Genomic DNA, 27690 nt, shown 5'->3' with positions numbered 1-27690 from the left:
TTTACGAAAATGCATTTACAAGGTCAATAGCTCTTGGCCTCATTTTTGTTTCATACTTGAAACAGTCCACGAGAATACCCCGAAGGGAAGCACCAACTGTGTCTGGCAAGAATTCTAGTGAGCGCGGGCATTCTTTCTTCCTCATGATGGCAATAAGTGACTCAACGTCGCTGTCGAAATCATCACTTTTCCTTCCAGCCGCTGCTTCCTTACCTTCCAACAGTTGCTCCCAACATTCTATCTCGGTGAAAAGTTCAACGAGCGTACATGCCAATGACCAGACATCTGAATGGACTGCTGCTTTCTTCCTCTCAAGCAGACATTCGGGGGCCATGTAAGAGGGAGTTCCTCGGATTGCTGAGCTAATCGTGTGAGTAAGGGATAGCGCGGACTTCAGTTTGCTCAAACCCATGTCGCACAACTTTGTGATGTGAGGTTTCTCAGCTGCCAGCACATTGGCAGGTTTTATGTCTCTGTGAAGCAAAGGAGGTTTCAAATTATGCAAGAACTTATGTCCTACAAGCGATTCTAAGTATCGCAATTTTTTTTGTTCAGATATTTTTAAATCTCCAAATGGAATTACCGCGTGTACTCCGAGGGGTCCAGTTGCTACCAACCTCATCAAGTCTCGGTGCAACAAAAGACGATGTTTGGTGTTCAGTGCCAACCTTAATGTATACTTTTGTTAATTAGGAGTTCTGTTGTTAATGTCTGAAAATGAAAGGAAGCAATACAAACTTTAACCCGTAATTTAGATTTGATAAATTCTTTATAATAATTGTATCGTTAACGTACAAACCTTCAAATATGCCTTCGCTAGAAACCGTAGAATGCTACCTTGGTTTGAGTACACCGATCTACAAAATATAATGGATAAAATGAACAGAACGCTTAGTTTAAAAACATTATAAACGAGCCAAAACAAGACAGGGAAAGTACAGTGGAATCAAGATTTTTTCTAACATTCAAGATAAACAAAACTTTGTTCAAATAATAAGGTAGCTTTAGGAGTCGGTGTAAAGTTACAGTGTTTGACTGAGGGAAGGGAAACAGCATTTCAAGGGTTCGAGTTATCAGGAGGTTCGAACAATAGGGATTCCACTGTACACTCACATGTCGTGGCTCCGATATGGGTGGGGCAACGTTCAGCCACAATCCACTATGGTGGAATCCTTGGCCTCTTCGAAAGAAATGCCCAAACAAACGCAGTGGTAGCACTCAAAGCAGGTAAGGCACTGCACCATCTCATTGCGACTTGAAAGTTGGGTGTTAAATCCTCGCCTGAAAAACGCACAAGAAAGCATCTAATGCACCACAATTCCACGGCAGAAGGAGGCATATATGGTTGAAGGTGTTTCCTTGTCCTGTAAGTGGCAGCCAGATGATGTGAAAAGGCCCCTCTTCCCTGTCTGGCTGGAAGCAACAAGGAGGACTTTGTTTTGTGTTGTACCATACAGCCCCAGACAGTTCGCAGTGCTGTTGTATTGGTTTCTTCAAAAAGCCGGCAGCAAAGGTTACCTGTAAGAGTTCTTTAAAAAAATGCGAATGTCAGTATTGTAATGCCAACTTGCCTGGAGAAACGAGCTGATAACTGGTCGTAATAAGATGACAAAGACGTGGAATTGATTCAAAAGAATGTGAGCCAGTCCTTAAAACGAACAAGTAACAAGTTAGTTACCAATATCAGTAAAATTCTTTAAGGCATTGAAGACTTGGCTTTGGACACTTTTTGCGACAATTTCCTGAATGGATTTGCCTTTAATTTCCTGAACCTCGTTTGATGAAAGACTCACACTGGCTGCCCACTACAAAGCATCGCCTCTATCACTAAAATGCCACGCATTCTGTAAAAAGAGATATGACAGAAGCACAAAGTAACTCCTTTTAAAGTTATATTGCCAACGGAATATAATTTTTTGAAATGCAGTTTAGTTACTTCTAAAGAGAGGGTTATAAGTAACTACAGGAATGGTTAACACGACACTGAGATGACTACTATTCCTACAATTTTAGCCAGTATTGTATTGTAAATAATCATGCAATTCAGCCTTATTAGGCTGCCATGGGATTTTTAATAAAGCTATCTATCCAGCTACTACAAATATTAGTTTATTGGACAGTTGTCAAATATGATTGAAAACCATGTGCATAAAAAATCATTGTGTAATTATCAAAAGTGATCAAAGGATTTTGGGTTTTGCAAGCAGTCAATGAAACAAATGAAGTTGATGAAAAGAAATGAATTGACATGAATGGCAGTTAGTGTTTAGAGGATAACGAAAAAAACCACAACCTTATATTGCTTGCTAAGTAATCTGAGAATATCAAAGTAGCAAATTTCTCTAACAGCTGGATTAAAATATTTCTGTATAACAAGCAACCACATAAACAAGCACCTAAAGAAAGAACTAATAAATGAATTTTCAAAGATTAATTTGAGATTGATTTATTATGCCTCAGTCTCAGCTTTGAAAAGGAGATCCAGAGGTAAACCTCTGTTAAAGTTCACTTAAAACATAAAACAAGGACGTTAAAATTGTACACTAATAAGCTTAGCAAACATAACAAAAAATAACTGATTGTTCTTACTGTATCAACAATGTGGTCATGGTGAGCAAGAGCATACATTGCTGCACCCAGTCCAAAAAATTCACTGTCACTTTCATGTTCAGACATGAGTATGGATAATGAATTATAAAAGCAGTTTCCATCCCCACTTGAGTAGAAGGGCTCCAGACCAAGCTCATAAATGGACTGGTCAACATAGCTGGAAAATCTCTAAAAGCAATAGAATATAAAGTTAATAACAACCAATACAATAAAATTTATAAATGAAAATAATGATAATAGTAATTATAATAATGATGATGATAATCATTCCAAGTCAATAACTCTTACTGAACTTTTTACTGCTCAGGAAGTCTGCGCTGATTCTCATTGCTGTTAAACTGATGTGAAGAGATCTTCGGGAGATGTTCCAGACTGTGAGGAGATAAATTTAAGGTCACCTCCCAAGGCAATCTGACCATGCACCCTAAAATGTCCCTTGCAATTTGGGGCTTTATGATTGTATGGATTTCAGTCTAGGAAAGGAAAAAACACCTTGCATTAATAGGTAGATCACAAATTGGTAAACAAAAAAACATTAATATTAATAGTCAAAGGTTGTTAATTAACTCTCATTATTGTTTGCCCTCATGATGGATTCCTCATTAAATACCCCAACCCTAATCATTAAGTTGAAAATAAAACTTTTTGAACATCACACTAAAGAACTGGAATTGGCCTGGCATTAGTGGACCCTTAAACAAACAATATCCACCTTTTGGAGTTAGTAGGACCAAACTGCTTGGACATAGCCTCCTTAACAAGTTTCTAGCTGAACAACTGGTATTAAAACTTTAGCTGACAGCTGATGAAATGACATAGAGAATGTTCAGGAATGGTAAATTCAAAACAAAATACTTGCATCCTAGACAAGATTAAATTGTGAAATAAATAAATGAAATAGTATGTTTGTTTGCCACACATACATGCACAAAAAAGTAATGAACAAAAAGAAGGAGTTCAATTAATAACAGGAAGCTTACATCTTCATTCAGTTTTCCTAGAATACTTGGCATCTTTGATGTTTGGATCTGATTCAGTTCACTGCAGGTTTGCAGTACAGATTGCCACATATTACCACAGTAAACTGATTCACTCCCAAATTTCCTCTCAAAAATGTCCTCAAATAGAAGAGAAGGCAGGATGTGACCTTTGGGAGTTGCAAAGGAAGAATCAGAAATGGAAGTGGTGACAGCAGGTGTTGATGAAGGAGCAGGAGGACAAATGGGGCTTGCAAAAACTTCAGGGGCAGATGAGGGAGGATCAGAAATAAAAGCAGAAGCTGGTGCTGATAATACAGGAATGGGAATCACAGGACTGTGAGCAGAATCATCTAGACTGTGATGTCAACCTCTTGAGGGTGCTGTTGTTGATTCCAATTTCTGTATGAATGCATTATTGAAATTAAATCCTCCAAATGTGGTCGCTTGCTGCTTTTATTTACATCTGTGAGCTCAACTTCTTCAGGCCACCAAACTTGTCTGCATGCTTCTTTCCCCTATCCAGGCTCAGATCTACTGACATGAAAATACACAATATATATTCTGCAAATTTATGGGAAAATTGACAGTGGGTGCTTAAATTTTTATATTTAACAACTGCATTACTACTCAATTTAGCACTTTAAAGAAACAAAATTGTGTGTTGTATGATTAGAATAGACAAATTGCATAGCCTTTTAAGTACATCACCCCCAAAACTGTTTGCATTTGTGAAAAATGAACTGTTTATCCAGTTTGCTTGCTAAAACTTCTTTACTGTTTTCCTCAGATCTACTACTCTAAATTGCACAGGGTCTTCTGGTGGTATATGTCATCATCAGCTGCCATTTCTTGAGCTTAAACTTGTTGCACTATAGGAAATAAAAATTCAAACTGTATTGTACTGTAAATTAAAATCTGGAAGCAGAAAGGTGGGTACTAGACTAACAAAATAAAGTACTTATAACAGATGCAAAGCAAAATGATGCTAAAATGCACTCAGAATTTAATGAATTAAACCAGTTAAAATAAGTATTACTTGTATAGAGAAGTGAATGAGAAATCAGAAAAATGTTCCATATCTTCCAAGACTTAAAATATACTGTGGGCTATAAATAACATCAATCAGTGCCTTAAACTGTCAAAGCATTAAACCTGTTGCAATCCAGAACTGGCCTTACCAAAATGCAAAGCAAAGTGCTGACAGCTTAGTCCTAGCATACCATTCTTGCATCTAAAAGCAAAAAGAGAGAAATAGAGCAAAAATAGAGGAAGAAAGCCAAGCAGACAGACAGAAAGGAAGGAAGGAAGGTAGGGCTAGTTTAGAATTAAAAAAATTCCAGAGGTACTGCATTGTTAGGGATGTAGATACAAACAGTTTCAAACCCGATATCATGGGCTTAAAAAAACAATTTTTATTTAAAGTCTTGTTAAATTACATTGGGAAATTCAAATAAATAAATAAATATAAAAACAAAAATATAAAATTAAAAAAAGGAAACACTGAAATACTTTTGTTTGCATAGACTTCATGTACTGTCTATCCATCTGGTTGCGCTTGCTTGAGTCTGTCTCAAACGCCTCCTGAAAAAAAATAGAAAATGAAAATCTCATATACAACAGCTTACAAGCTGAACAAAAAAAATCATGCTCCCACACGTGAAATATAAAACTTACAAAAAAAGGACTCTCTTTTTCTTGCACGACCAGCAGTAGCTGGGGGATCCTCCTCGTGACTTTGGGCTTCCTAAAAAAAATAAGGAATATCGAAAATAGATCGGTGTGAATTAAAAAAATTAAATACAAAAATACCACACGATCACGATTCTCCGGGAAAGTCTGATATGCTCGTTGTAACAAAAGAAAAGAGCTATGGAAGAATGAATGTCAGCGCCGAGAAATATACTTGCTCCTTTTTACAAAATGTGATAAAATTAAAATGCGTTCTTTCCGCCATAATGATGGGCCACTGTAATAGGTGGTGTATGTATCATAAAGTGTACCAGCAGCTGGTGGTTATTTTCGTCTCAAAGCCCCTCACGGTTTCAAAATGGCGAATTATCGTGGGACACTCGTTAAATCATATCTCTTGTGACTCGTCCTGGTTCAGCCCTGACACTGGCCAACGCTCTTCGGAATCATGTTTTTCAGGGTGTCACCTCTACATGTTGATATTGTTATTGATTTGAACGTGAAAGCTGCCTCATCAAACGTTCTCACAGTTGTGCGTTTTACTCCCCTTAACTATACAACAGATGCACGTGAAGTCATAGACTGACTTTTATTTTGTATTAGTTAACTCCAAGGAACAAGCGGAACGAAAACATCGTCATGTTGATGTTTCAGGGAAGGAGAAGGTGGTGACGACGAGGAGCTGCCGTAGGAAGAGTCTGCAGCTTTTAGTGAGTGAAATGTTTTTATCTGGTACAAATTCAACATAGCAATCTTGATTTTTGTATGTATATCCTCAAGAATGATCAAGATTAACTCTATTTTTCGCAGTAGATCAGTATGTTCGTATTGAACGTGATAATTTTACTCCATTTGAATGATAGTTTTATTTGAATGTGTAGTTGTTGACCCACCCCCCCCCCCCCACGTTTCCCTCAGCTTCTGCTGCTCCCAGTTCTGCTTCTCCAGTAGTTAGTAGCTTTATACTTTTCAAAGAGCATTAGGCTAATTTTCCAGATGATGAAGCTGTTAACAGGCCTGTAAATTATTCTTTTGATGATTTCCCAATGACATTGTGAGACAGTTTTTGAGAATTATGAGTCACCTGTGAATATTAAAGTGAAACCAGCCCCCTGTTCCTCTTCCTAACCAACGTCCTCCCCAAGTTGGTGGAGTTTAGGAGTATTTTAGTTTTCCAGTTTTCTCTGAGAAATAGATATGCTTTGTGGTATGTCTACAAAAAGACAGGGAATCTTTAAGAGTTTAGTCTTACCACAGTGACCCATAAAGTCAGAAGTACATTCATACAAATGATGATTCCAATTGTTGTGCAGTGTCATACTAAGGAGTGTTGTTATGATAGTTAAATATTTAGCATACTATTTTACCCTCTGCTTGATTTTAACCATAGGCAGTGGTTTAAGATTTTTTGTTTCCTTAAAGAATAATACCAAAGAAGAATAAAAAAAGAGAAAAAACAAATTGAAAATGTGAAGAAAGGAAATAGAGAATACCATAGTTACCACTTTATAGCATTTATCTTTGTCAGCCACAAGGTATGATAGTTGTGTTTTAATTCTTAATTTGTCGGACAGGCCTCCCATTTGATGGTAGGGATAGTGAAAGGCAAAATTGTTCACTTGGTAACACTTCAAGTACTGTCCCTGAGCTGAAACACCCCTTATTTTTGTCCAAAAATACTCTTTCACTGTTGATATTAGTTACTGACAAGGACATTCTTAAAACATAGGCATGCTATGCATGCAAGATAATTTTTTGTTTTGATGGCTGGGTCAAAATGGGAAACTTAAAGCAACTGATTTTTGCATTTTTGTAAAAGAAAAAGAGTATTTACCTATGAAAGATTCTGATGAAGATATTGTTAAATGGAGAGTAAATTTAGCAAAAATGAACAACATTAGTGCAGAAAAGTGGTGAGAAAAGTATCATATTTCAAAGCATAACAACATGGGCTCTTTATTTGGTAATTGCCTATCTGTACTTTGCCCCATTTGTGTGGAATACATGATAAGATGCAGGCTGTCTAGAAGGAATTGACGTGTGATGGGATGAAGTCCTAGGCAGTTAAAAGTGAATTTGATCGCTCGATAATATCTCAGCACTTGAGAATTACATGGAAAATTGACTAACAGTAGCATTTAGTTCCATGTGAAATTTTTTCAGTGGAGTGGGGTTGTGTTGTAAAATTTAGGTTGTTTACTGGAAAATGGCATACTATCTGAGAAAGTCTAATCCATAGCAACAAGTTAACATGTAATTGTATCAGGAAAATACCTTTTAAACACAAGATGACTAACAGAAGCATGGAGAACTTTTAAAAGCAAAAATAAACAGATAGTCCACATGACAGTTGACGCAGAAAGTAAATATAACTTTGTGATCTTTTCAGCTTTTGCAAAAAGAGCAATCAAAAGGCAAAAATTGTGGTACCCTAATTTCATGATGTGATAGGCATGAGGGACAGTATTGACACTCTGATTGGTGCAAGCATACCTCATTGCTGTGATCTGATTAGTGTGAGATACATACCCTGATGCACAAGTCAGATTAATGCAAGATACATATCCTAATGTGCCCATCCAAGATAAATATCTTTTTATATGCCAACATAGGGTCATATACTTCATATTTCAGCTAATAACTCAAAAATCACTAAAAAATTAATCTTTACTGTTTTTCAGGAAATGTGAATTTTCAGGAAATTCTGATCTGTCTGAGTCAGAGCATCTGCTGTATTTATCACTCTTCAGGGGAACAAGCCCCTAAAACTCAGTGCTACGGTTCAGGCTCAGTAAAACACATGCACACATCATATCTGTTGAAATGGTTCAAACAAGAGGTAAAGAAAACTTGTGAATTGTGCCATTTAAGTGATATCAAGAAAAAGGGCAAACCATATATGCTGAGGTAATTGTTATTTCTAAGCCCTTTTCTATTGAGTTGTATTGGTACGGTTGATCTTCATTTTACCAGGATCAACATATTTGTTTTTGTAAAATTTAAAAAAAAAAAAAAACGATCTCTGGCTAAAACTTTTAAAAAATATAGGAGCTTTCGGCTGTTTGCGCTACAGCCTTCAACGGGTAAAATGATAAAAAGGTAAGAAATACTAGGTGTGAAGTACAAAGTAAAAAATTAAAAATACTGATAACTAAGAATGTTTGTTAAAAAGAATGTTGTATTGTCCGGGCAAAGGACAGGAATTGTTGTCCGCATTGGGAGTTAACTTGGAATGCCACGCTTCTAGTGTTTTTCTTGTTCTAAAACCTTTTCTTTTTTCTTGTTTTTATTGTCACCATTTTCACCACCTTTGTAACCTTTGTCATACCCCTCCCCTCTTGGTCCTCTCTTTTCTTCCCCCCCTCTCTTTGAACTTTTGTCCCTCTCTTCTCCCATGTTTCTGTTGGGAAATTGAACAAAACAAAGGTGTTTGATAGATTAAGGATCTTTCTTTACTGAATGAAGTAGAGGAAGCAAGACAGTGGGCTACAAAGAAAATTGAATGTTTTTAGAACCAAAGTTAAAACCATATCCTTTTACTATTTCCAGATTGTCACATTTATAGACTGCCAAGTTAAGATACATGCAACCTAGCTAAAGAATTATTGGCATATTTCCAGAATTCCACATTTCCAGACTACCGAGATAAATGTAAGTTAAAGACTAATTTGCATATTTCTAGATGTACCAAGTTAATATGCTTGTGAGTAAGCTAACTGACATATCACATATTTTTACACATTTTTCTCTAAGGTGATGAATTTGATGTGTAGCACATTCCATTGTGATGACGTGTTCTGTGCTCTTCTACCCCAAGTTAAAGCGCAATTTGTTTATATTGAGACAAAGAACTCCTAACAATAATTGCAGATGAGCATGTCTTAATCCTTTACTTCTTGGAAGTGATTAACATGTAGCTTCTCCTTGTTGTATTCATACATTTTCCAGCACAAAGGTAATGAGAATACCTTCAAGTTTTAATCTTGATCTAACTTCAAATTCTCAAAACTAATTTACAATGAAATGTATAGCAGCTGCAAGGGAGAAGTAGCATTCAGTCCTTGGAAGTTAATGGGTTATAAGCCTCAGAGAACAGAAAGCATTATGGTTATAGTTGTTACGAATACTTAAGATTAAAATTGTTAGTAGGTGACAGATTCACATGTTCATGTAAATAGGGTATTGAATATTTGTTAACTTGTGAAAGAAACTTGATTAAAAATAGGGTCAAGCAATTTTTCATTGTGTGTTCACCCTTTAAGCCTTTCACTCCCATGAGTGACCAAGACAGAATTTCTCCTTACAATATCAATACAATATCAAGCAGACAAGTGATGGGATTGAAGAAAATATCAGCTGGGGGAAGGGGAAGGGGATTATTGGTTGATCCAATACCGAATTCTCAAAACTAAACATGTATATTATGAAAAAACTAAACATGATTGTGTATGATGAAAATTTGGACCAGAATTTTCAATATCTGGTGGGGCATTTATTTGAGGTAATAAGCTATTTTCATTTAATTTTTTAAAGATGTTTTATTTCTGGTTTAAGACAGGGTGTGGAATTTTGGTCTAGGTTTAAAATAGGGTTGGAATAATTTTGTATTTCAACCTAAGGCAGGGCAACAGTTGATTTTAAGAAGGATGCTATCTCTGCTAAAGAAAAGGTACCGCTGAAAAAAAACCTCTATTTGAGCTGTTCATGTTTCTCAGATAAATTATTTATACTTTTGTTTGATATTGAGAAGGCTTTACCAACCCCTCCTTCCCTTGCCCCACCCCCATTGTCTTCCTTTGTCCAATATTTGTTTTGTTTCAAAACTTTTTGTAAAGCTCTTTACTCTGTCTGATATGTCTAACCATAGGGGCTGAATTGATAGCAACACAAAGAATAAATCTGCTTACATGATTTATTCAACAATCATCCGATAAACTTAGGAGTTCTGCTCTTATCTACAAATACTAGTCAGTGAAATCTCAACTGTCAGAGTTTTTCATTTCATCATGGTAATAGTAACAGGCAAAAAATATGTGCAAAAACACTCCAATATCTAAAGCTACTGCATACACCTTAAAAAATTGTGTAACGTAATATGTCTCTCTAACCTACAATAAAGTCTTTTGCCTTTGAAAAGTAATGGATTTACATATTTACAATTTGTGTACAGTATGAAACTACTCGAACCGGATTCTTTTGATCGAAAAGAAAAACAAACAAAAAAAGAAAAACAAACTCAAAAAAAAAGAAAACTGTTATCCTTGCAAGCGATCTGAATCGTATTTACTCATCTGATCCGCCTATAATCTCCAAAAAAATTTCAATAAACTAAACGGAAAACTATTTCGTGTGACAGACATAAATGATCAAATCATACAAAAGCATACAGTAAATTTAGGATCGAAATAAACCAATCATAAAATGATAAAGTTTCCTGAGAGGTCCGAGGTTTGTTTGTTTTCTATGCAGTAAGTTTTGTGTTTTAACTTCAATGTTAATTGGTTCGTTTACAAAAAAAGACACTTTGACATCCTTTGTTCTCAATAAACATGTTCATTGGTTCATTTTTCTTCATTTCGATCCGGTTCAAATAATCTCTCTGCTCTGAGCGCTTCACAAACTTTGTTTTCTTTCGTTCATTCACGATTTTGGTGGTTGTGTTGTAATTGTCACTGAGCTGGTTGCCTCACATTTTGAATTGTAAGTGATTATTTAACTTTTTTTCCAGATGAAGCAATTATTTGTGAATTGGCGATGTTATATAATAAGGCGACAGTTAGACTGACTATTGCTAAGTAAATTATTTGCGTGTTGTTTACCTGCTTCTGTGATTTTATTGTACTTGAGCCGTAACGTGTGTAGCTGACAGTTGTTGTTGTTGATGGCTTCAGCCAAGTGCTGTGCTCCAATGTCTGAGATGTTATTGTATGTGAGGTCTAACGTGCGTAGCTGACAGTTGTTGTTGTTGATGGCTTCAGCCAAGTGCTGTGCTCCAATGTCTGAGATGTTATTGTTGTAGAGGATTAACGTGCGTAGCTGACAGTTGTTGTTGTTAATGGCTTCAGCCAAGTGCTGTGCTCCAATGTCTGAGATGTTATTGTATGTGAGGTCTAACGTGTGTAGCTGACAGTTGTTGTTGTTGATGGCTTCAGCCAAGTGCTGTGCTCCAATGTCTGAGATGTTATTGTTGTAGAGGATTAACGTGCGTAGCTGACAGTTGTTGTTGTTAATGGCGTCAGCCAAGTGCTGTGCTCCAATGTCTGAGATGTTATTTGCTCTGAGGTCTAACGAGCGTAGCTGACAGTTGTTGTTGTTGTTGATGGCTTCAGCCAAGTGCTGTGCTCCAATGTCTGAGATGTTATTGTTGTAGAGGATTAACGTGTGTAGCTGACAGTTGTTGTTGTTGATGGCTTCAGCCAAGTGCTGTGCTCCAACGTGTGAGATGTTATTTGCTGTGAGGCTTAACGTGCGTAGCTGACAGTTGTTGTTGTTGATGGCTTCAGCCAAGTGCTGTGCTCCAATGTGTGAGATGTTATTTGCTCTGAGGTCTAACGTGCGTAGCTGACAGTTGTTGTTGTTGATGGCTTCAGCCAAGTGCTGTGCTCCAATGTGTGAGATGTTATTTCTTGCGAGGTCTAACGTGCGTAGCTGACAGTTGTTGTTGTTGATGGCGTCAGCTAAATACTTTGCTGCTTCGTCTGTCAATTGATTTCCTCTGAGGTTTAACCAGCTTAGTTGAGATTTACTACATTTTAACAACTTACAAATTTCAAAACAACCTAATGGACCAAAGTTATTGCCAGACAAACCTAAATGTGAAATTTGTTGAACATTCTTAATTACAGTAACTACTGAAGCACAATCAACGGGTGTGAGTTGACAAACATTAAAATTTACCAAATTAAAGTTAACTTGTTGTAGTTTTCTCTGAACTATTTCCTCCATCTCACTACTTTCGTTAATGCATTTAAATAATGTCACTGCTAAATGTTTTTTGTCTCTAGTCGGCCAACAAGTTACTTTCCTTGGCTCCATATCCTCTGTCCACACTTCGTTGTAGAACTTGCTTTCATCCTCTTCAGTTTCCACAGGAAGAAGGTCTGTGATGATTTCGCTCGGTAGGTTTTCTTTCTCGTTCATTAGTCCTGCTAGAAACTGAAAAACCAGCTGCCATTTGCCGTCCGCGATGTTCGTAGAAACAAAGTTCCTCAGTTCTGTTTCATCCATGTTTGCTAGGTGCCTCGCAGCGAAAAACTCTTGCATTGTTAAATGAATGAAACAGAATTGTTGTTCACGTTTTAGCGGGGTAGTTTCACGGTCGGGTAAGCGGTGAAAAAGAGCGCTGCCTTCCAATCCGCGTACTTCGTTTCCCCCGAAGACCAGCCTTCCTTCTTTAATTCCTTCAAATGCCATTTTTTCAAGTTTCTCGAATTTCTTTTCCACGTTAGGGGGCAAATTATCTGATTCAAAATCTTCGCGAGTGAAATTCTTGCCACGGAATTCTTCGTTGTGTCTTAAGTAAAATATTTTCACTGCTTTCTTGTAAATATCTGTTAATTTCGTTGGTAGACTTAGACTTTTAGAACCGTAGAACTTCGCCATTTGAAAGAGACTTGAGCAAATGATGAAGCAACTCGCAGGAATGTAGCATAGAGAGAGAATGTTCGTGTTGCCGCCGATGTGTCGCCATATTGTTTCGCCCGCATGCTTCTCCTCTTCAGCAAATTTGGTTACGTACTCTTCGACTTGTTCGGATGAGAAGCCGAGGATCTCGAAGACTTTGTCGAAATTAACACGCTCGATGCATGACAAAGCCGTAGGTCTCGTGGTTGTCAAAACGGCAGCTCCGTTGAGAAGTTTCCCGGTCGCGAGTTTCTCGTATAGAGCATACAAGGGCATCTTCTTGTCTGCGCAGTTTTTAAATTGAGGCTCGAAGTTTTCCTCGCCGATCTTTGAATTAAGTTTAAATTCATCGATTCCGTCGAAAATTAGGAGAACTCTTTGGGGGTTCTCAAGGATGTAATTCCAGACTTCATCATCTATGTGATCTGAGTGGGAATGTTCTGACGATGTGAGCAGTTCCCGGAGGCTAAGGTCGGTTGCCGCGTTGAATGCTCTGAATTTGATGAAGAAAGCAGCATCAAAATGGATTTTATCATCAGATGATTCATGGAATACTTTGTTAAATGCCCAGTCTCTGAGGAGTTTGGTACAGCAAAGTGTCTTTCCGATTCCGGGACGACCAACAATCAAAACGTTTTTGTTTTCGTGGTTAAGAATGTCCTCCGGCCCTCTTGGTGTTGTGTTTTCCCCACCCGATCTGGTGTAGACTTCGAGTTTCTGTCGTCTGTCTCCAGTAAAGTCATAATTAGCCATGTCTGGAACAACGACAAGGTTTGTATAAATCTGATCCAGAGTCAAATGTTTAGGTGGGCGTCCTTCGCCGGGAGTACTTGAAAAAGGCGACCGGAGTTGGGGAGGTTGATTTGTCTCTTCTTTAATAATTTCCTTTGTATTCTCGATGAATTCCTGAAGCGGTGGTTTTCGGAGTTGTTGAGGCTTGCTTGGCAGATGTGGGATGTTCGTTTCATTTTCTTCACTTTCCTCTTCCTGGTGTTGTTCTTGTGGGGTGTTCGTTTCTTGCTCTGTTCTTTTTTCTTGCTGCGGAGGTTCAGGTCTCGACAGAGTCGATGTGGTAGCATTTTGCGAGTCGGCATGGAAGGGATTCAGGTGAGCCTTTAGAAACTTGGAATTTTTCATGAAACTATCCTCTTTCCTGGCTCGTAGCAAAATATAGACGGTTTCTAACAGAATGCCAAAGAGAAAAATTCCGTTCACGACAAGAACAGCGCGCATCCAGGAGTTTTTCTTAGTTGCTCGTTGATTATGACAATCGTGCCAGACGCCAGTAGAATTCCTTGGCTGACTCCCTCCAGAGGTTAGATAACAAGGGAAGTTGGGGGGGAAGTCCCGAGGATAAATAAACTGTTTTTGTAGAACCATGAAGAGAACTCCTAAAACAATCCTTGCGAAAAGTTGACAGCAGTAAGCGATAAACAGCTTTTTACTAGAAAGTACGTTTCCTTGGTCGCGCAACTGCCCCTCGAGATCACGGTTACGAGCGCTTGGCGACAGTTGATTGATTGTGAGGCTCGCTATTTGGGAGTAAATAGCACAGACAGTTCCGATGAGGAAGAAATTCATGATCACGAAGGCATAGATAGGAAAATCGTGTTTGTTATACTGCTTCTCGTATAACTCGAAACATCTTCCACGGACAAGGTCGATGTTCTCACTCTTCGCCCCGCCACAGCGGAAATCATACCTGGATTCGCTGTTTTCTGCGTCTGCAAAAATGCCAAGGAAGATTACACCGATCAGGATCCAAATAACAACTACGGCATGGCTAACTGTGTTAAACGTTTTTGGTTTAAGTAATTCCTTGAGATTATCCATTGTTAGCGTTTGTATTCTCACTGTTTTCGATCAGATGAAAATCGCATTATGTCGTGAGTTGAAATACTGAAAGTATGGTGACTTCCGGTCAGTCATTGCTACAGAATTCACAGTTTCATTATTGGAAGAGCTACAATTTTAATTCTTGGCAAAGTTACAGCTGTCAACTATTCAATGGTTTGTTTCTACCTGTCATCTTTTCTCGATCACTCAGGAAGCTGATATGGGAAACGGAGAGAGGAAACTCCCTAAACATATCTCTACTTAAGTGCAGAAATGCACGCGGTGACCGAAATGGCAGATTTGAAGAAACTTTGTCAAACCGAGTGGTTGTTCATGGATTTGGCGATTTTGACGAATTATAGTGAAATTCGTCAGAGCGATTTTGACGAATTTTCGCCGTTTTTGTTACTGCACGCATTTCTAGACTTTTTTCGGAAACTGAAATGGATACGTGCTAAAAGTGTCATTAATCCGAAATTATTTTGATAGAGGCTTTAAAAAGACAATCACAAGTATGGCGAAGGCTTTTGCTTTCTGACTCAAATTGCACGCTTAGTAGTGTAACCAGAAAAGATGTGACTCGTCGCTGCACAATCTCCTTCACCTTCCCCCTCTATCTAAGCCAAATTAATTTTCTAACTAATTACGAGCGCCTCTAGACCCGCCTTAGTTGTTCGAATTTCATTTTTCTCACCAGTTTTCAAGATCGTTTTTTCCGATTGACTTGTGCGACTGCCAACTGTGATACAAAAGTGAAGACATAGGAGACATTCCCGTATGAAATTGAAACTACGGATCATTTCCAGCGTCAAAGGTTCTCTGTTGTACTGCTTTTTAGAGATTTACGTTGATGCAGAGTACCCCGTCATTTATTTGTTTGTTTGGTTGGTTTTTTTTAGTTTCAATTTTTTTGCGAAAGTTAAGGGATAAGAATAAGCACTTAGAGTGAAGAAACGATGCAGGAAAAAAGAAATTTAGGCTTCGACGGAATTCGGACCCGCTCCTCCCAAATACTAGTTGACCACCGTCGGACCATCTAACCTGAGAATCTACGTAAATTTGGCTGTTCCTCTTCCTTCATGCGGCTACGTAGCTCAGTTGATAGTCTCGGAAGGCACGGGCTGGAAATCCCTCCGAGTTTGAACCTTCTCAGCATTTCAGGCTTCTTTTTGGCAATCACTTCAACTGCAACTTATCTGAGAAGATCGGTTCATCTCCCTTACTCAGTGGTACTTTATGTGGCCAGAACTTAATTACATGATTTTGGTGATACGGTATTTTGCGGGGTTATACTTTTACGATCTCAAAACAAGGCCGGCAAATACAAAAGAAGGGAATAAAAATTCGCGATTTAAGCGTTTCAAATTCATTTTAGTTTCCAAAATGTCGTAACTTTTGACGACTGGACGAAAGATATTCGAAGGAGTTTGACCAATCTAGCCGATTCAGATGAAGATGATAGCGAGAATCTTTGTAAATTAAAGACAACACTTCGCAACAGAAGGTAAAAAATTAACTGAATTACCAGTAGGACCAGTTAATAAAATTTGTGTTTGCCGATACATATCCTGTATATGTTGTTTTTTTACATTTCAGATCATTTTTTCTGTAATTTAAATGTTCTATAAGGAATTAAATTTGGCGAGGATTTTTATCCGCTGGACAATAATTTCACATTTTTTCTACAGTTTCGAAAAAGGCGAATTCAAGCACCCATAAAGGGTATCACCCACAAGCCAAAATATCATAGATCTCAAATAATGAAGTTCACACTATCGCTATACACCTCGTTCTTACAAATAGGAATATTTACGCGCATCGATTAATTATTTTGATAAAAACAGCATTTTCCTTAAAGTCTTTTTAGTTTAAGGTAGCTGGAAAGAGTTTTCCGAAACACGTACTGACTGTATTGAAAGCGTTCAAAAATCAACACTTCCTCTTCGGTCTCCTCGCTGAGGTTGAACCAATTTCACACTTGTTGACTAAAGGATGGAAAAAAGTGCGCGTGACTTGGCAATCGCTATTATTATGCTAATGTTATTATACAATTTTTAGGGACTGTATCGGAAATTCCTCGATCGGTATCCTCGCAACTTCAAGATTTTCTTTTTCGCGATAACGCGCCACTGTTGGAAATTTTAACGACTTAAATCTAACCGTTTCAACGTTATGATGCTGCTAAGTTTACATTTGACTGATTTAAATCAATGTAAAGAAATCGAAAGATTCCTTTTCCTTTTTCGTTGGGTAAATTTTCAACATGTCCTCCTCTTTGTTTTATTTCTGTTTGTTGCCAATTGGCGACTTTTGTCGAAATTTCAGTCGCCAAATGTTGTCTCGCAATGGCGACCAAAATGGTCGGAGCTTGGGGAGCTGCGCTAGAGCCTGAAAGATGATAAATTGTAAAATGGTATGGACATTTGACAATCCTTGAAGTTTTATTTAGGTTTGTTTCTGACAAGAATGTGATAAGTGGAGTATGTTTTCCGGGAAATTTGTTTTCAAATTAAAAAAATTGAAATAAAAGTATTAGATACCAAGTTTTGTCTGCATTTATAATTAATAGAGCTAAGCATTTGGTGTCATAAACAAACCACATTTCCACAGTTTGAAATGGAAAACAAACAAAACAGTTTTGGAAGTGCTTTTTTTTCTACTTGGCACCTTGTTTTTCTCTGAAGTCTCCAAAATACTTTGTTTGCGTCAACTACAACTTCAAAAGTTTCTATCTTCGCTTCCTTTGAGTTTGATTTTGGCTTCTTCGAAAGAGGAGAATAAATGAAACCTGAAGCGGACCTTCTGATTTGCTTGTCAGACTTGGAGACAAGTTGACAATGGATCGAAATTAAAATATTTGGGTGGCATTGTTAAAAGTTGACAAGAATCGTAATTCATGCACACCCTTAAACCTGTTAAACCGCTGAGGAAGGAAGGCATCGGGGTCTATTAGCAACCGCAATCACTAAAAACACACAACCGCAATAAAATTAGATCAAAACCGAAAATCGCATACAAAACAGCCTTAAATTTCCACATCCTAGTGATCAAAACGCTGATCGATCCGATGCAGTGGTGACAAGTGGAGCATACAGAGCTTTTTGCGGCTATTCGAGATCAGTGGAGACGCATATTTTCCGCTCAGATCGAAGAGAAACGGGACCCAAATAGTAAAAACCGAAGTTTTCTGGCACAAAGACCGAAAAACCAATCTTAAAAATAGCCAAAACCGCAAAACCGAAAACCCCAATACTCTTCATTAAACATTGATGTCCTTCCTTCCATTCAGTTGTCATTGGGGAAATTTTATTTACAAATTTCATTCCTTTTTTTTAATTAATGATTTACTAATATGTTTTCTTTCCTCAAATTTTTCAATGCGAGATTCCATTCTCTCCTCTAAACGATGCTGTTATTATCATGGGGAAAATTTTACATTCCTAATGAATAAAAAATATGCTAATTTGTACTGTTCAGTTTTCTTTCATTACATGACAGGTAGTAATATTGTCAGTGTGAAACATTAATTCCTGATTAGTGCAAATTACTACAAAACTAAACATAAATTGGATATATAATTGTACTCCTTTTGGATTTGTGGTATGATTAAATCTAGAGTGAATATTTAAATTGGTTTCTTTAGTGAAATGAGAATTTGTGTGCTTATTTTTGAGCAATGAAACATTTTGATGTGAAGTGACCTCAAATATTTGTTTTCAATTGAAGGTGGAACAAATTGATTTTGTTATCACAGTTGTGTCTGTCTACTTGGTCCACTTGCATCAAAATTGCATTTAAGCCTGTCAGGATCTCTGGATGCCATATTAGAAAAATCTCTGAATACATCATTGAATGTAACATCACCAGAAACAAAAAAATGACAGCAGTTAGTATGGCGTAACATACCGTTCAAAATTCCGTCAGGGTATAAAGGTGTTTTCAAAATATGCAGTATGCTAGAAGTTTGGATTCATTGTAATCATATATTACTATGTGGTGTGGTAGTCTTGATGTAACTCCAAGGGTACTGATTGGTTCTTGCTTGGTTGGTATTTTTCCTAGTGGAGAGTTTCCACGGAAACAGACATAAGCTGTGCTGTATTATTTTCTTTTTCTCGAAAACCGCAATAATTCAAAGTAAACATGTATTTTCCAAGAACCATATACTAATCTACTTACTAACATCACTAGCTCAAGCCATACTGAGGAATATTGTCCCTTAGTTGTTTTTGTATGGACCTTGCTGTACCCAGTCTGTACTGCCACAGAGGGTCAGCCTTTTCCTGACTTTTTTCAAGCAGGTATGCTTTACACAATGAGATATTCTTTCTCCTTTTAGCTTTGTTATCACATTAAAAGAGGCCTTCAGATGGCGGTGATTGTGATTTTAAAGGCTTCACACACTCTCTCTTCTGCAGAGAGAGACATGTTGAGATAGCTATGATTATCATTTTAATAAGTATCGGGAATGTTTTTCAATATCTCTATTTTCTACATATGTATCCATACCCATACATACTGTTCAGTTACCAAATCTCCCACTCTATGTATTCCTTAAGCATTTCAAATTTCTTATTTTTTGGTTATACAGTGACCTGAATAATGCCGTCATAAATGGAGATTTTCCCGAGGATTGCCTCTTCTGGATATCTTGTATTGATTCCATGGATGGAAAAGAAGGTACATACATGATATAGGGCCACTAATGAACTACAGTATTTCCCTGAACAAGTGCCCGGGCGCTTATTTAAAATTATCAGCTAAAAGGGGAGGTGCTTATTTGAAGGAAGGTGCTTAATTGAGATAAGTTTTCCTTTCAACAAACTGTATCTTTATTTCAACTAAATCTTAAACAGAAAATAAAATGCTATACTGTTATTCATGTAGATGTTAAGTCAGTATTAACTGAGCTGTCATTATTTATCAACTGTTTTCTTCAAATGCATCCCAATAACTTTATAATCAATGAAATTACAGGTCTCTGTAGAATAGAGAATAGTGTAGTTGAGCCTGGGAAGGCTAGAGTATTTACCAAGGGCAGGGAAATAGGACAAAAATGAAAAGAACAGATAATGCACAGAAAAGAACTCTGTAAGCACATGATGATGGAAATAAATAGAAGTGAGTAAAGGAAAAGGAAGTACTTTTCTTTACTGATTCTGCTGAAGTTGAAGGTTAAATAAATTGGCCATAAAAACAGGTTTTCCCTGTATCCCTGCTAATTTAAGAAATTGAGGGGGGACTTATTTGACATTTAGGCCCAGGGGGTGGCTTTTTATTCAGAGGAGGGGGCATTTATTAGGGCATGGGCACTTATTCAATGCAGTAACCAAACACCAAAAATGATATTAAGCTTTTACATAAATTGTGTAGATCCCAAGCTAGTTTTACCATTAGGAGGAAATTAAATGATTTTTTTTTCTGTTTCAAGCCATGCAGGCACTTGGTGGCCAAACTCTTGGTGCACCTCAGATTATTCTGTGTACACCATCCATGGGGGGGTCAAGCCAACCCACACCTGTGGAGAGATATGCAGGTAAAAAATTCAATTGAGTTTTGCTTTGCTCTAAGATAACTTCTATTCTGGAAAAGCCTCAGCCATTAACTGAAAATTTGAAGGTTACTGTTGGAACTCTCTTGATGCAAAAGTATGGGTATTTCCTCATAGTGCATACAAAACAAGAAAATCAAAGCTAAAGCTATTATAATTAACTTTTTTTTGTTATTTTTACAGGGAGCTTTTTTGACTTTTCCCAAATAAGTGAGGCGGTGCAAAGGGCAGCAGAAGCCATGGAAATTGCACATGCCAACTGGTAATAGATCTTTCTGGAGTCCCTTTCTTGTTGGACAAAGCTTTAATTTTATGTGCACCATGATATTACAATATGGTACAATTTTGTCTGATACATGGAAAAAATTGATAATTAAAGACCTCATGTAATCAAAATAGTGCTCAAAAAATTGTTGTCAACAGTACTGAGCAACTTACTGGACATATTTTAATAGCCCAGGCTTGCATAATTGTCAGGCTAAAAGAAATGCTCATTTTGCCCAAAAATGGCCATAACTTGGATCAAGTTGTAATCAAATAAATTAAACCAAGCTTGCATCGCAGAAAAAACTGTTAAGTCCTGAAATCAACTATACATGTCACTCTGATGAAAGAAAAACAATCAAAAGGCAAGTGTAGAAACTCTTTACAGTGTCCAATTTGCATTTATTTAAGATTATCTTGTTTCACCCTATAATGTGTCAATTGTCTCTAAACATATTTGATTACTGCTAGGAGGAAGATTTTGGAATCACGAGCTTTGCAGAGAGAACAAGATGAGGTGTTCCATGCAGCTCAGGAAGCAGATGCTTCTAAAGTATGGTTATTTCAACAGATTTTTACCTTAAAACAAGGAGATTTCTTTAGCCTTCCTCTACCTTAACCTTCATTATCACAGTGGTTGATACAGCCTTTATTTTCATACATGCAAGTTATAGATTGATTGGCTAGAAGGCAACAGGTTAAATGTTCTTTGATAATTATATGCACCAAACTAGTTAGCAAGAAGGGAAAAAGGATTGAATGGTAATTTAGAATTTGATTGCATCAACCATTACAAATCATTTGAGGAAATTCATTAAAATAAAATAATACAAATCCCAGCGTATCAATGAACACATTTGCATTCTTCCAAATGATGAAAAAATTGATTTCTTTTTAGAACCAGCTGCAAACAAATATTTCTGTCAATAACACTTAAAGTTAGAGACTTAAATTTGGTATCAGCTACATCTTAATTAAAAATGTTCTTACTTAACAACAGAGGAACCAACAACAAGGTGCAGCAAGGCCAACATTTCAACCTACAGAAAGAAAAGACAGAGAATTAAGCCTCCCCGAAAATGATATGGTAAGTGCTTCATATCTGAAATAATTAAGACTGTATTTGTGTTGTTTTAAAATGCTCTTTCAAATAATGCAAACCCTTTTGCAGCTTACTTAAATGGGGTTATACATACATTTCAACTCTCACAGCCAGCAAACATGCTCAATAAGATCTGGAAAAACATAATAATATAAGAAGAAATAGATAAAATATTTCAAAGGTATACATTTTCTATCATTATGTTGTCTTTTTCAAGATACAAGTAGCTCTTAAGATTTAATGAATGGAAAACAAATATGTTTCTGACACAGGCCGAAGAAATACGCAATTTGTGAGAAAATCGGATGAGAAAAGGATCAAAAGATGGTGTAAAGATTAAAGTTTACACGCCCAGTGGTTTGTTCAAAAGAACGTTTCACAGAGGAGGTTGCTATCAAGTAAGTATGCATGATAACCTTGAAAGCAAATACAGCTTTAAAATAATGTACACAATAATCCAAATGTTTTGATATTTTAAGAAATTATAAGAGTTATAACACCACAACATGAGAAAGGAGATTTGCTTTTAAAAAGTGCTGCTGCACATCCCCTCATGTAGCTCATATTATGCAATTTTTCATTAACTACTTGTAGGAGGTGTATGACTGGCTTGGGAGTAGCCAGATGCAGCCATTGTTATTTTTCCTGGAGACACAGGAAAACAGGACAGTATTTCCAACAGAGACTATTAAACCTCCTGGAGAGGTGCTGCGGCTAGTAGAAAAGGTATTGAATCAGTTAACCAATTCAAGTATTGGTGTGTGGTATTTTTAACCCTTGAATTAGGTTCAAACCCCATGTTTCTTTTTTTGCAATCAAAAACTGCAGATTATTTGATAATGCCATTCAGAGAACTTTGTTATCTTGTGAGCAATATTCAGTTTTCATCAATCACTGTATGTTGGGCAACACTCTAAAATGAACTACATGTTTGAACATTCTTTGCCAGTCAGACTAGAATTGAGTTGAAGTTTTTTTCTTTACTTCCAGTCTGAACAGGAAATGGAAAAACTCATGTCAGAGTCCCCAGAAAAAGTAAGTACACATGTTGTACTTACAAGTTGAGGCTTTTTAACACTCTATTTCATCTCTCCTGACTTTTCATACTGCTTCGTCCACATGGCCACATTTATCATAACATGTACCAGAACACCTCTATATGTGTGTATCATCTGTTGCCTGCAGATTGCAATTCTTTCTGTCTGTGTAATTTTAGCCAGACTTATTCCAGTTTTTTTTTGTCTGGTTAAATGTTGGATTAGGTGATATAGGAAACCTTAGCTAGGGTTAGATTTGCCAGCAGCTGCTTGGCTACAGATGCTTACAAACACAAGCCTGATTAATTTGATGACCATTATCTTGGTTATATTGTTAGTCACTAATTCCATATGTTCTCATCAAAATAATATAATTGAACATCATTATTATAAAATACTATAATAGATTACTTTTACTTTATAAGATCCTTTTAATGCCTATAATGTACATCCCTTGATATTTTGAAAGGTTATAGTGAACATTCATGTTATATTAAAGCATCTACAGTTAGTAATTAATTTCCTGAACACCTGTGATGATAAAAAAAGACCCTGTCCTTGCTTAAATGACAGAAAACACAAGGGATGTTTTCAGAAAGTGTATAAAAATGTTTAAGTATGAGTTTGAACGTAAAGATTTTGCATTTAAGATTAAGTGGATTGGAGAAATTTAGCACGTTTAGTTATTTTAAATGCCCCAGTTTTCTATGTTTTTAACTTTTTTAAGTGCATCTTTTTTTTCTTCTGGTCATTTTTTCCCCCTTCACACAGTTTTCAAAGTTTACCTGGTTAGTCTTTTAATGCATTTGGTGATTAAATTTTAATTTACTGTTAAGAACATCTACAGTGTTTTCTGTCAATGCCAAATCCAAGAGCAATTTTGCGAGCATTGCTTTAATAATAGGTTCACATGCACACATTTATAGATAACTGAAAAGGAAATAGGGAGGGCATTGACATCTGTCCCTTTACGTACTTTTGCAACTAGAGAAAAACACACCTGAAATTCCTCAACTCAATGTATTTCAGAAAATCTTACAGCTAGATTTAGTGTTGGAAGGTGCTTTTGTACCTGGAACTTGCAACCTGTACTATAGAGGTGGATGGTGTGTTCCTTTGCAAGGTCTCACCTAGAGCTCTATTGCTAGATTTGACAGTGGAAGGTGCTTTTGTACTCTGGAGCTTGCAACTTCTACTATAGAGGCCAAAGGTGTATTTGTCTGTAACGGCACAACTAGGGCAGGGGTTCACCTGGTGTTCTATTACTAGATTTAGCAGTGGAAGGTGCTCAAGTACTCTGGAGCTTGCTATTTCTACTATAGAGGCAGAAGGTGTGTTCCTCTGCGAGGTTTTACCTGGAGTTCTATGACTGGATTTAGCAACGGAAGGTGCTTTTGTACTCTGGAGCTTGCAACTTCTACTATAGAGGCAAAGGTGTGTTCCTCTGCAGCCCTGGGCGAGGACTCACCTGAAGTTCTATGGGTAGATTTTGTGGCGGAAGGTGCATAAGTACTCTGGAGCTTGCAACTTCGACTATAGAGACGGAAGGTGTATTCCTCTGTGGTGCTACAACTAGGGCAAGGTTTTACCTAACGTTGAATAACTAGATTTGGTGGCGAAAGGTGCTTTTGTACTCTGGAGCTTGCAACTTCTACTATAGAGGCAATAGGTGTGTTCCTCTACAAGGTCTCACCTGGAGTTCTATAGCTAGATTTGGCAGCAGAAGGTGCTCAAGTACTCATTAGCTTACAAATTCTACTATAGAAGCGGAAGGTATTTCCTCTGTGGCACCGCAACTAGTGCGAGGTCTCACTTGGAGTTCTATTACTAGATTTGGCGGCAGAAGGTGCTTTTGTACTCTGGAGCTTGCAACTTCTACTATAGAGGCAAAGGGTGTGTTCCTCCGCAGCCCTGGGCGAGGACTCACCTGTAGTTCTATAGGCAGATTTTGTGGCGGAAGGTGCTCAAGTACTCTGGAGCTTGCAACTTCTACTATAGAGACGGAAGGTGTATTCCTCTGTGTCAGTACAAGTAGGGAGAGGTCTCACCTCAAGCTCTATTAGCAGATTTGGCGGTGGAAGGTGCTTAAGTACTCTGGAGCTTGCAACTTCTACTATAGAGGCAAAAGGTGTGTTCCTTTGCAAGGTCTCACCTGGAGTTCTATTGCTAGATTTGGCAGCAGAAGGTGCTTTTGTACTCTGGAACTTGCAACTTCTACTATAGAGGCTGAAGGTGTGTTCCTGTGCGGTAGTGTGACAAGAGCAAGGTCTCACCTGCAGTTCCAAGATTTGGTAGTGAAAGGTGTATTTGTACTCTGGAGCTTGCAACTTCTATTTCAGGGTTGCAAGGTGTTTTCCTAGGTAGGGGCTCTGCCATTGTCACTGTTAGTCCAGATTTACACTTGTTTCATTGAATTAGGAATAAAGGGGTGTTTTTCTCACTTAAGTATCCTTATCAGTTGTAGTATTGTATCATTTCAAAGATATTTTATTTTAATATTAAAATAGAATTAAGGAACTGAAAGAAATTCTGAGAAGTCTTAACTTCCCATTTGTTAGACAAAACTTGGACGTTAAATTCTCCTGGAGAAAGACAAATGAAGATAATCTATTTCTGTAATCAATGATTCTTTGAGCTAGGGATGCTTCCACTCTTCTCCTATTTCCTTCCAGGTGTCATTCAAAGGAACTGGCCCTTTACAAACTGACAAAGATCTTAATTCAACCATTGGGACCAGAGGTATGTTTTGATTGGTTTTTGTTCTAGCCTTGCAAGTGCTTTTCACTTCTTATCTAGTTTGAATGCTTTAGAGTAATGCAAACAACACCATTACTACTGAAAGTAAAGTAACCAGGAAAGTTTGTATACTAAATTAAATTAATAAAATTGTACACTAAAATGGTGTTAATGACCCATTTTTCATCTTGTTTAAAAATAGTGAAAAATAGATGTGCTCCACCATTATAATTGGATAGTTACAAGTAGATGTACACAGAAAATATTAAGATTTTTTCCCAATATTGGAATGTTATTTGACTTTGGTATACATTAAAGAATGTCCTCATCATTTGGAAGTTTAGGTCATCAGTTTTTCAAACTTCTATAATCAGGGTGACCACAAAAATAGTGTGGTCAATAGCCAGGACTTGATTGAAGAAATACAAGTAAATAACATTACATATTAGTTTAACAATACTTTAAAAATTCAATTTTGCAGATGATAGTGACAAGAGCATTGGAAAGAAAGTTAAGAAGATGAAGAAGAGAAGAAAAGAACTGGACAAAAAGGCAACAAAAGGGAAATCAAAAGACACAGATGACAAAAAGAGGAAAAGAAAGAGAAAACCAGAAGACAACAACAAGTCAAACTTAAATGCAAAAAAAATGAAAGCCAAAGAAGATGACATTGAAATGAACAAAATAAGTAGACGTCAAATGAGAAGGCTAAGAGCTAAAGAAAAAAAGAAAAGTAAAACTAATAAGTAGGAAAATCTATCTTAGGTTTTATTGCAAGTGATCATCTATATATATGTATTTCCATTAAAACATTTTTTAGCTATTTTTCTCTGAAGTAAACTTGAAAAAAGGAAACTTTTTATGGACCTTAGCTAGTTATACAACACAAATGTGAGAGAACAAGTCGTACTGCGACTTGCTCCCTCACATTTTGGCTACAACATTTAATGAACTGAACTCAAGAGTCTTAACCCTTTCACTCCCAAGATCTGATAGTTAATTCTCCCCTCTAGCTGCTATTCATTTCCTCGCTAATTAGTTATGAGAACTTGCTGCTAGATCAAGATAGCAGCTTCAACCTGATAAGACTGAATATTCACATTATCTGTTTGCTGAATAATGTATGGATATTGTAGGGAGAAGTTTTGTGTTAATCACTTCCAGGAGTTAAAGGGTTAATGCATTGTTTTTATATCTCACTCGTAGGGAATTAATTTATCATCACCTCTCTAAAATACTGAATTTCATTGTATAATTTGTTTAGTTTGATTTCAAAGCACCAGGTGTAAATTAAGATATTTTCACTGATGATGATGTTTAATGTTGTTCTTTTTATTTAAGATTTTTACCTGATGTCCGCTGAATTGTACTCTGTTTGCAAGACAACTTTTTGCTTCAAATACACAACCATTAATACAAAAGAAAGAGAGCCCATAACATGTCATTAACCTTGCTGTTTTAAAATAAAAGATGGGCTTTATACATTGAATTCCGGTTGAGTGGTTACTGATCCCTTGCTTAGTTTGAGCTGGTCAAGTGGTTAACCCTTTACACTCTTACATTGTCAGTCATATTCTGTACCCTGTCTTCTTTGCATCCCCTTGGATCCCATTTCTTATAGTACAGACAAGGAGAATTTGTTTGACAATCAGGAGCCTCTTAAATTGGAGTTAATTTCCACCATTGTCTTGACTTTTACATTTGATCCAAGGGTGATACTGTAAGCAGAAAGGAGAAGCCAGTCGCAATTTGGGGGTTTTAAGGGTTCACTGATGGAAACAGTGAATGATAACCGAAATTTAGCATTTTCGTAGACCGTGCTTGAGATAGTGCTGTCAAATTACGCATTTACTGAGCAACAGCAAATGCATAATATTTAGTTTGACGTTCATTGAGCCGTACAAGGCTAGATTTGTGAAAAATACGACAATCAATTATCAGCTTATGTAACCGCGTGTGCCAGGTACACAAAGTTCAAGAGTTTGCTACACAAAGGTATAACATAACTAGTGGCTAGATTCTATGTGCATACTACGAGTAGAGATTTTATAACCCTACCTCAACAGTCATAACCTCCAAATCAGTGCTTGCTTCAATACTTGCGAAGAAGTGGTGCTTATCGTTTTTGTAAACTAAGTGAACAACTACCCCTAGCCAACGGTGTACCGTGGGAGGTCTGGGGCGGAGTCAACCCTGGATAATCCGACTCGTGATTGAGGAATTAATCAAACTCGATCAAACACTCGATTAGTGATGTAGGTT

General features: G+C 37.1%; 5 protein-coding genes and 1 long non-coding RNA gene across 8 annotated transcripts; 3 read left to right on the top strand and 3 right to left on the bottom strand.

Annotated features, from left to right (window-relative positions):
- Position 1: 1 nt before the first annotated feature.
- LOC136282856 (uncharacterized) lies at positions 2-4131 on the bottom strand. Its single transcript, XM_066170812.1, has 5 exons — positions 4052-4131; positions 3591-3924; positions 2590-2778; positions 838-857; positions 2-473 (listed from the first exon to the last, which is right to left on the bottom strand). Exons 1-5 carry the CDS (start codon positions 4129-4131, stop codon positions 2-4), a joined length of 1095 nt encoding a protein of 364 aa, XP_066026909.1.
- Positions 507-27629, bottom strand: LOC131786187 (uncharacterized). 2 transcript variants are annotated; one of them, XM_066170707.1, is made up of 14 exons: positions 27487-27629; positions 26989-27146; positions 21750-21788; positions 21544-21593; positions 5265-5334; positions 5100-5171; positions 4769-4821; positions 3591-4459; positions 2904-3083; positions 2590-2778; positions 1679-1844; positions 1114-1529; positions 800-857; positions 507-711 (listed from the first exon to the last, which is right to left on the bottom strand). In XM_066170707.1, exons 4-8 carry the CDS (start codon positions 21585-21587, stop codon positions 4426-4428), a joined length of 273 nt encoding a protein of 90 aa, XP_066026804.1. In that variant the 5' UTR covers positions 21588-21593; positions 21750-21788; positions 26989-27146; positions 27487-27629; the 3' UTR covers positions 507-711; positions 800-857; positions 1114-1529; positions 1679-1844; positions 2590-2778; positions 2904-3083; positions 3591-4425. The 2 variants fall into 2 exon arrangements, with proteins under 2 accessions (XP_066026804.1, XP_066026803.1); XM_066170706.1 differs by lacking the exon at positions 26989-27146 and having other exon boundaries at positions 27487-27589.
- Positions 5512-9514, top strand: LOC136282784 (uncharacterized). 2 transcript variants are annotated; one of them, XR_010718447.1, is made up of 4 exons: positions 5512-5989; positions 7961-8186; positions 8829-8930; positions 9033-9514. It is a non-coding gene; the product is annotated as an uncharacterized lncRNA (long non-coding RNA). The 2 variants fall into 2 exon arrangements; XR_010718446.1 differs by having other exon boundaries at positions 5591-5989; positions 7961-8118.
- Positions 10185-15197, bottom strand: LOC131785892 (NACHT, LRR and PYD domains-containing protein 12-like). The gene has a single exon (XM_066170661.1). The coding sequence runs from the start codon at positions 14733-14735 to the stop codon at positions 11037-11039; it is 3699 nt and encodes a 1232-aa protein (XP_066026758.1). The 5' UTR covers positions 14736-15197; the 3' UTR covers positions 10185-11036.
- On the top strand, positions 18910-22211 carry LOC136282782 (uncharacterized). Its single transcript, XM_066170705.1, has 7 exons — positions 18910-19039; positions 19330-19418; positions 20170-20274; positions 20473-20551; positions 21025-21106; positions 21554-21640; positions 21928-22211. Exons 2-7 carry the CDS (start codon positions 19403-19405, stop codon positions 21949-21951), a joined length of 393 nt encoding a protein of 130 aa, XP_066026802.1. The 5' UTR covers positions 18910-19039; positions 19330-19402; the 3' UTR covers positions 21952-22211.
- LOC136276761 (uncharacterized) lies at positions 21806-26200 on the top strand. The gene is made up of 5 exons (XM_066170703.1): positions 21806-22053; positions 22250-22381; positions 22646-22690; positions 25365-25431; positions 25910-26200. The coding sequence occupies exons 1-5, from the start codon at positions 21961-21963 to the stop codon at positions 26176-26178; spliced, it is 606 nt and encodes a 201-aa protein (XP_066026800.1). The 5' UTR covers positions 21806-21960; the 3' UTR covers positions 26179-26200.
- Positions 27630-27690: the final 61 nt, after the last annotated feature.

This window comes from Pocillopora verrucosa, chromosome 8 (assembly GCF_036669915.1).
Source record: "Pocillopora verrucosa isolate sample1 chromosome 8, ASM3666991v2, whole genome shotgun sequence".
Taxonomy (NCBI): domain Eukaryota; kingdom Metazoa; phylum Cnidaria; class Anthozoa; order Scleractinia; family Pocilloporidae; genus Pocillopora; species Pocillopora verrucosa.
This window is presented reverse-complemented; position numbering and strand designations above follow the sequence as displayed.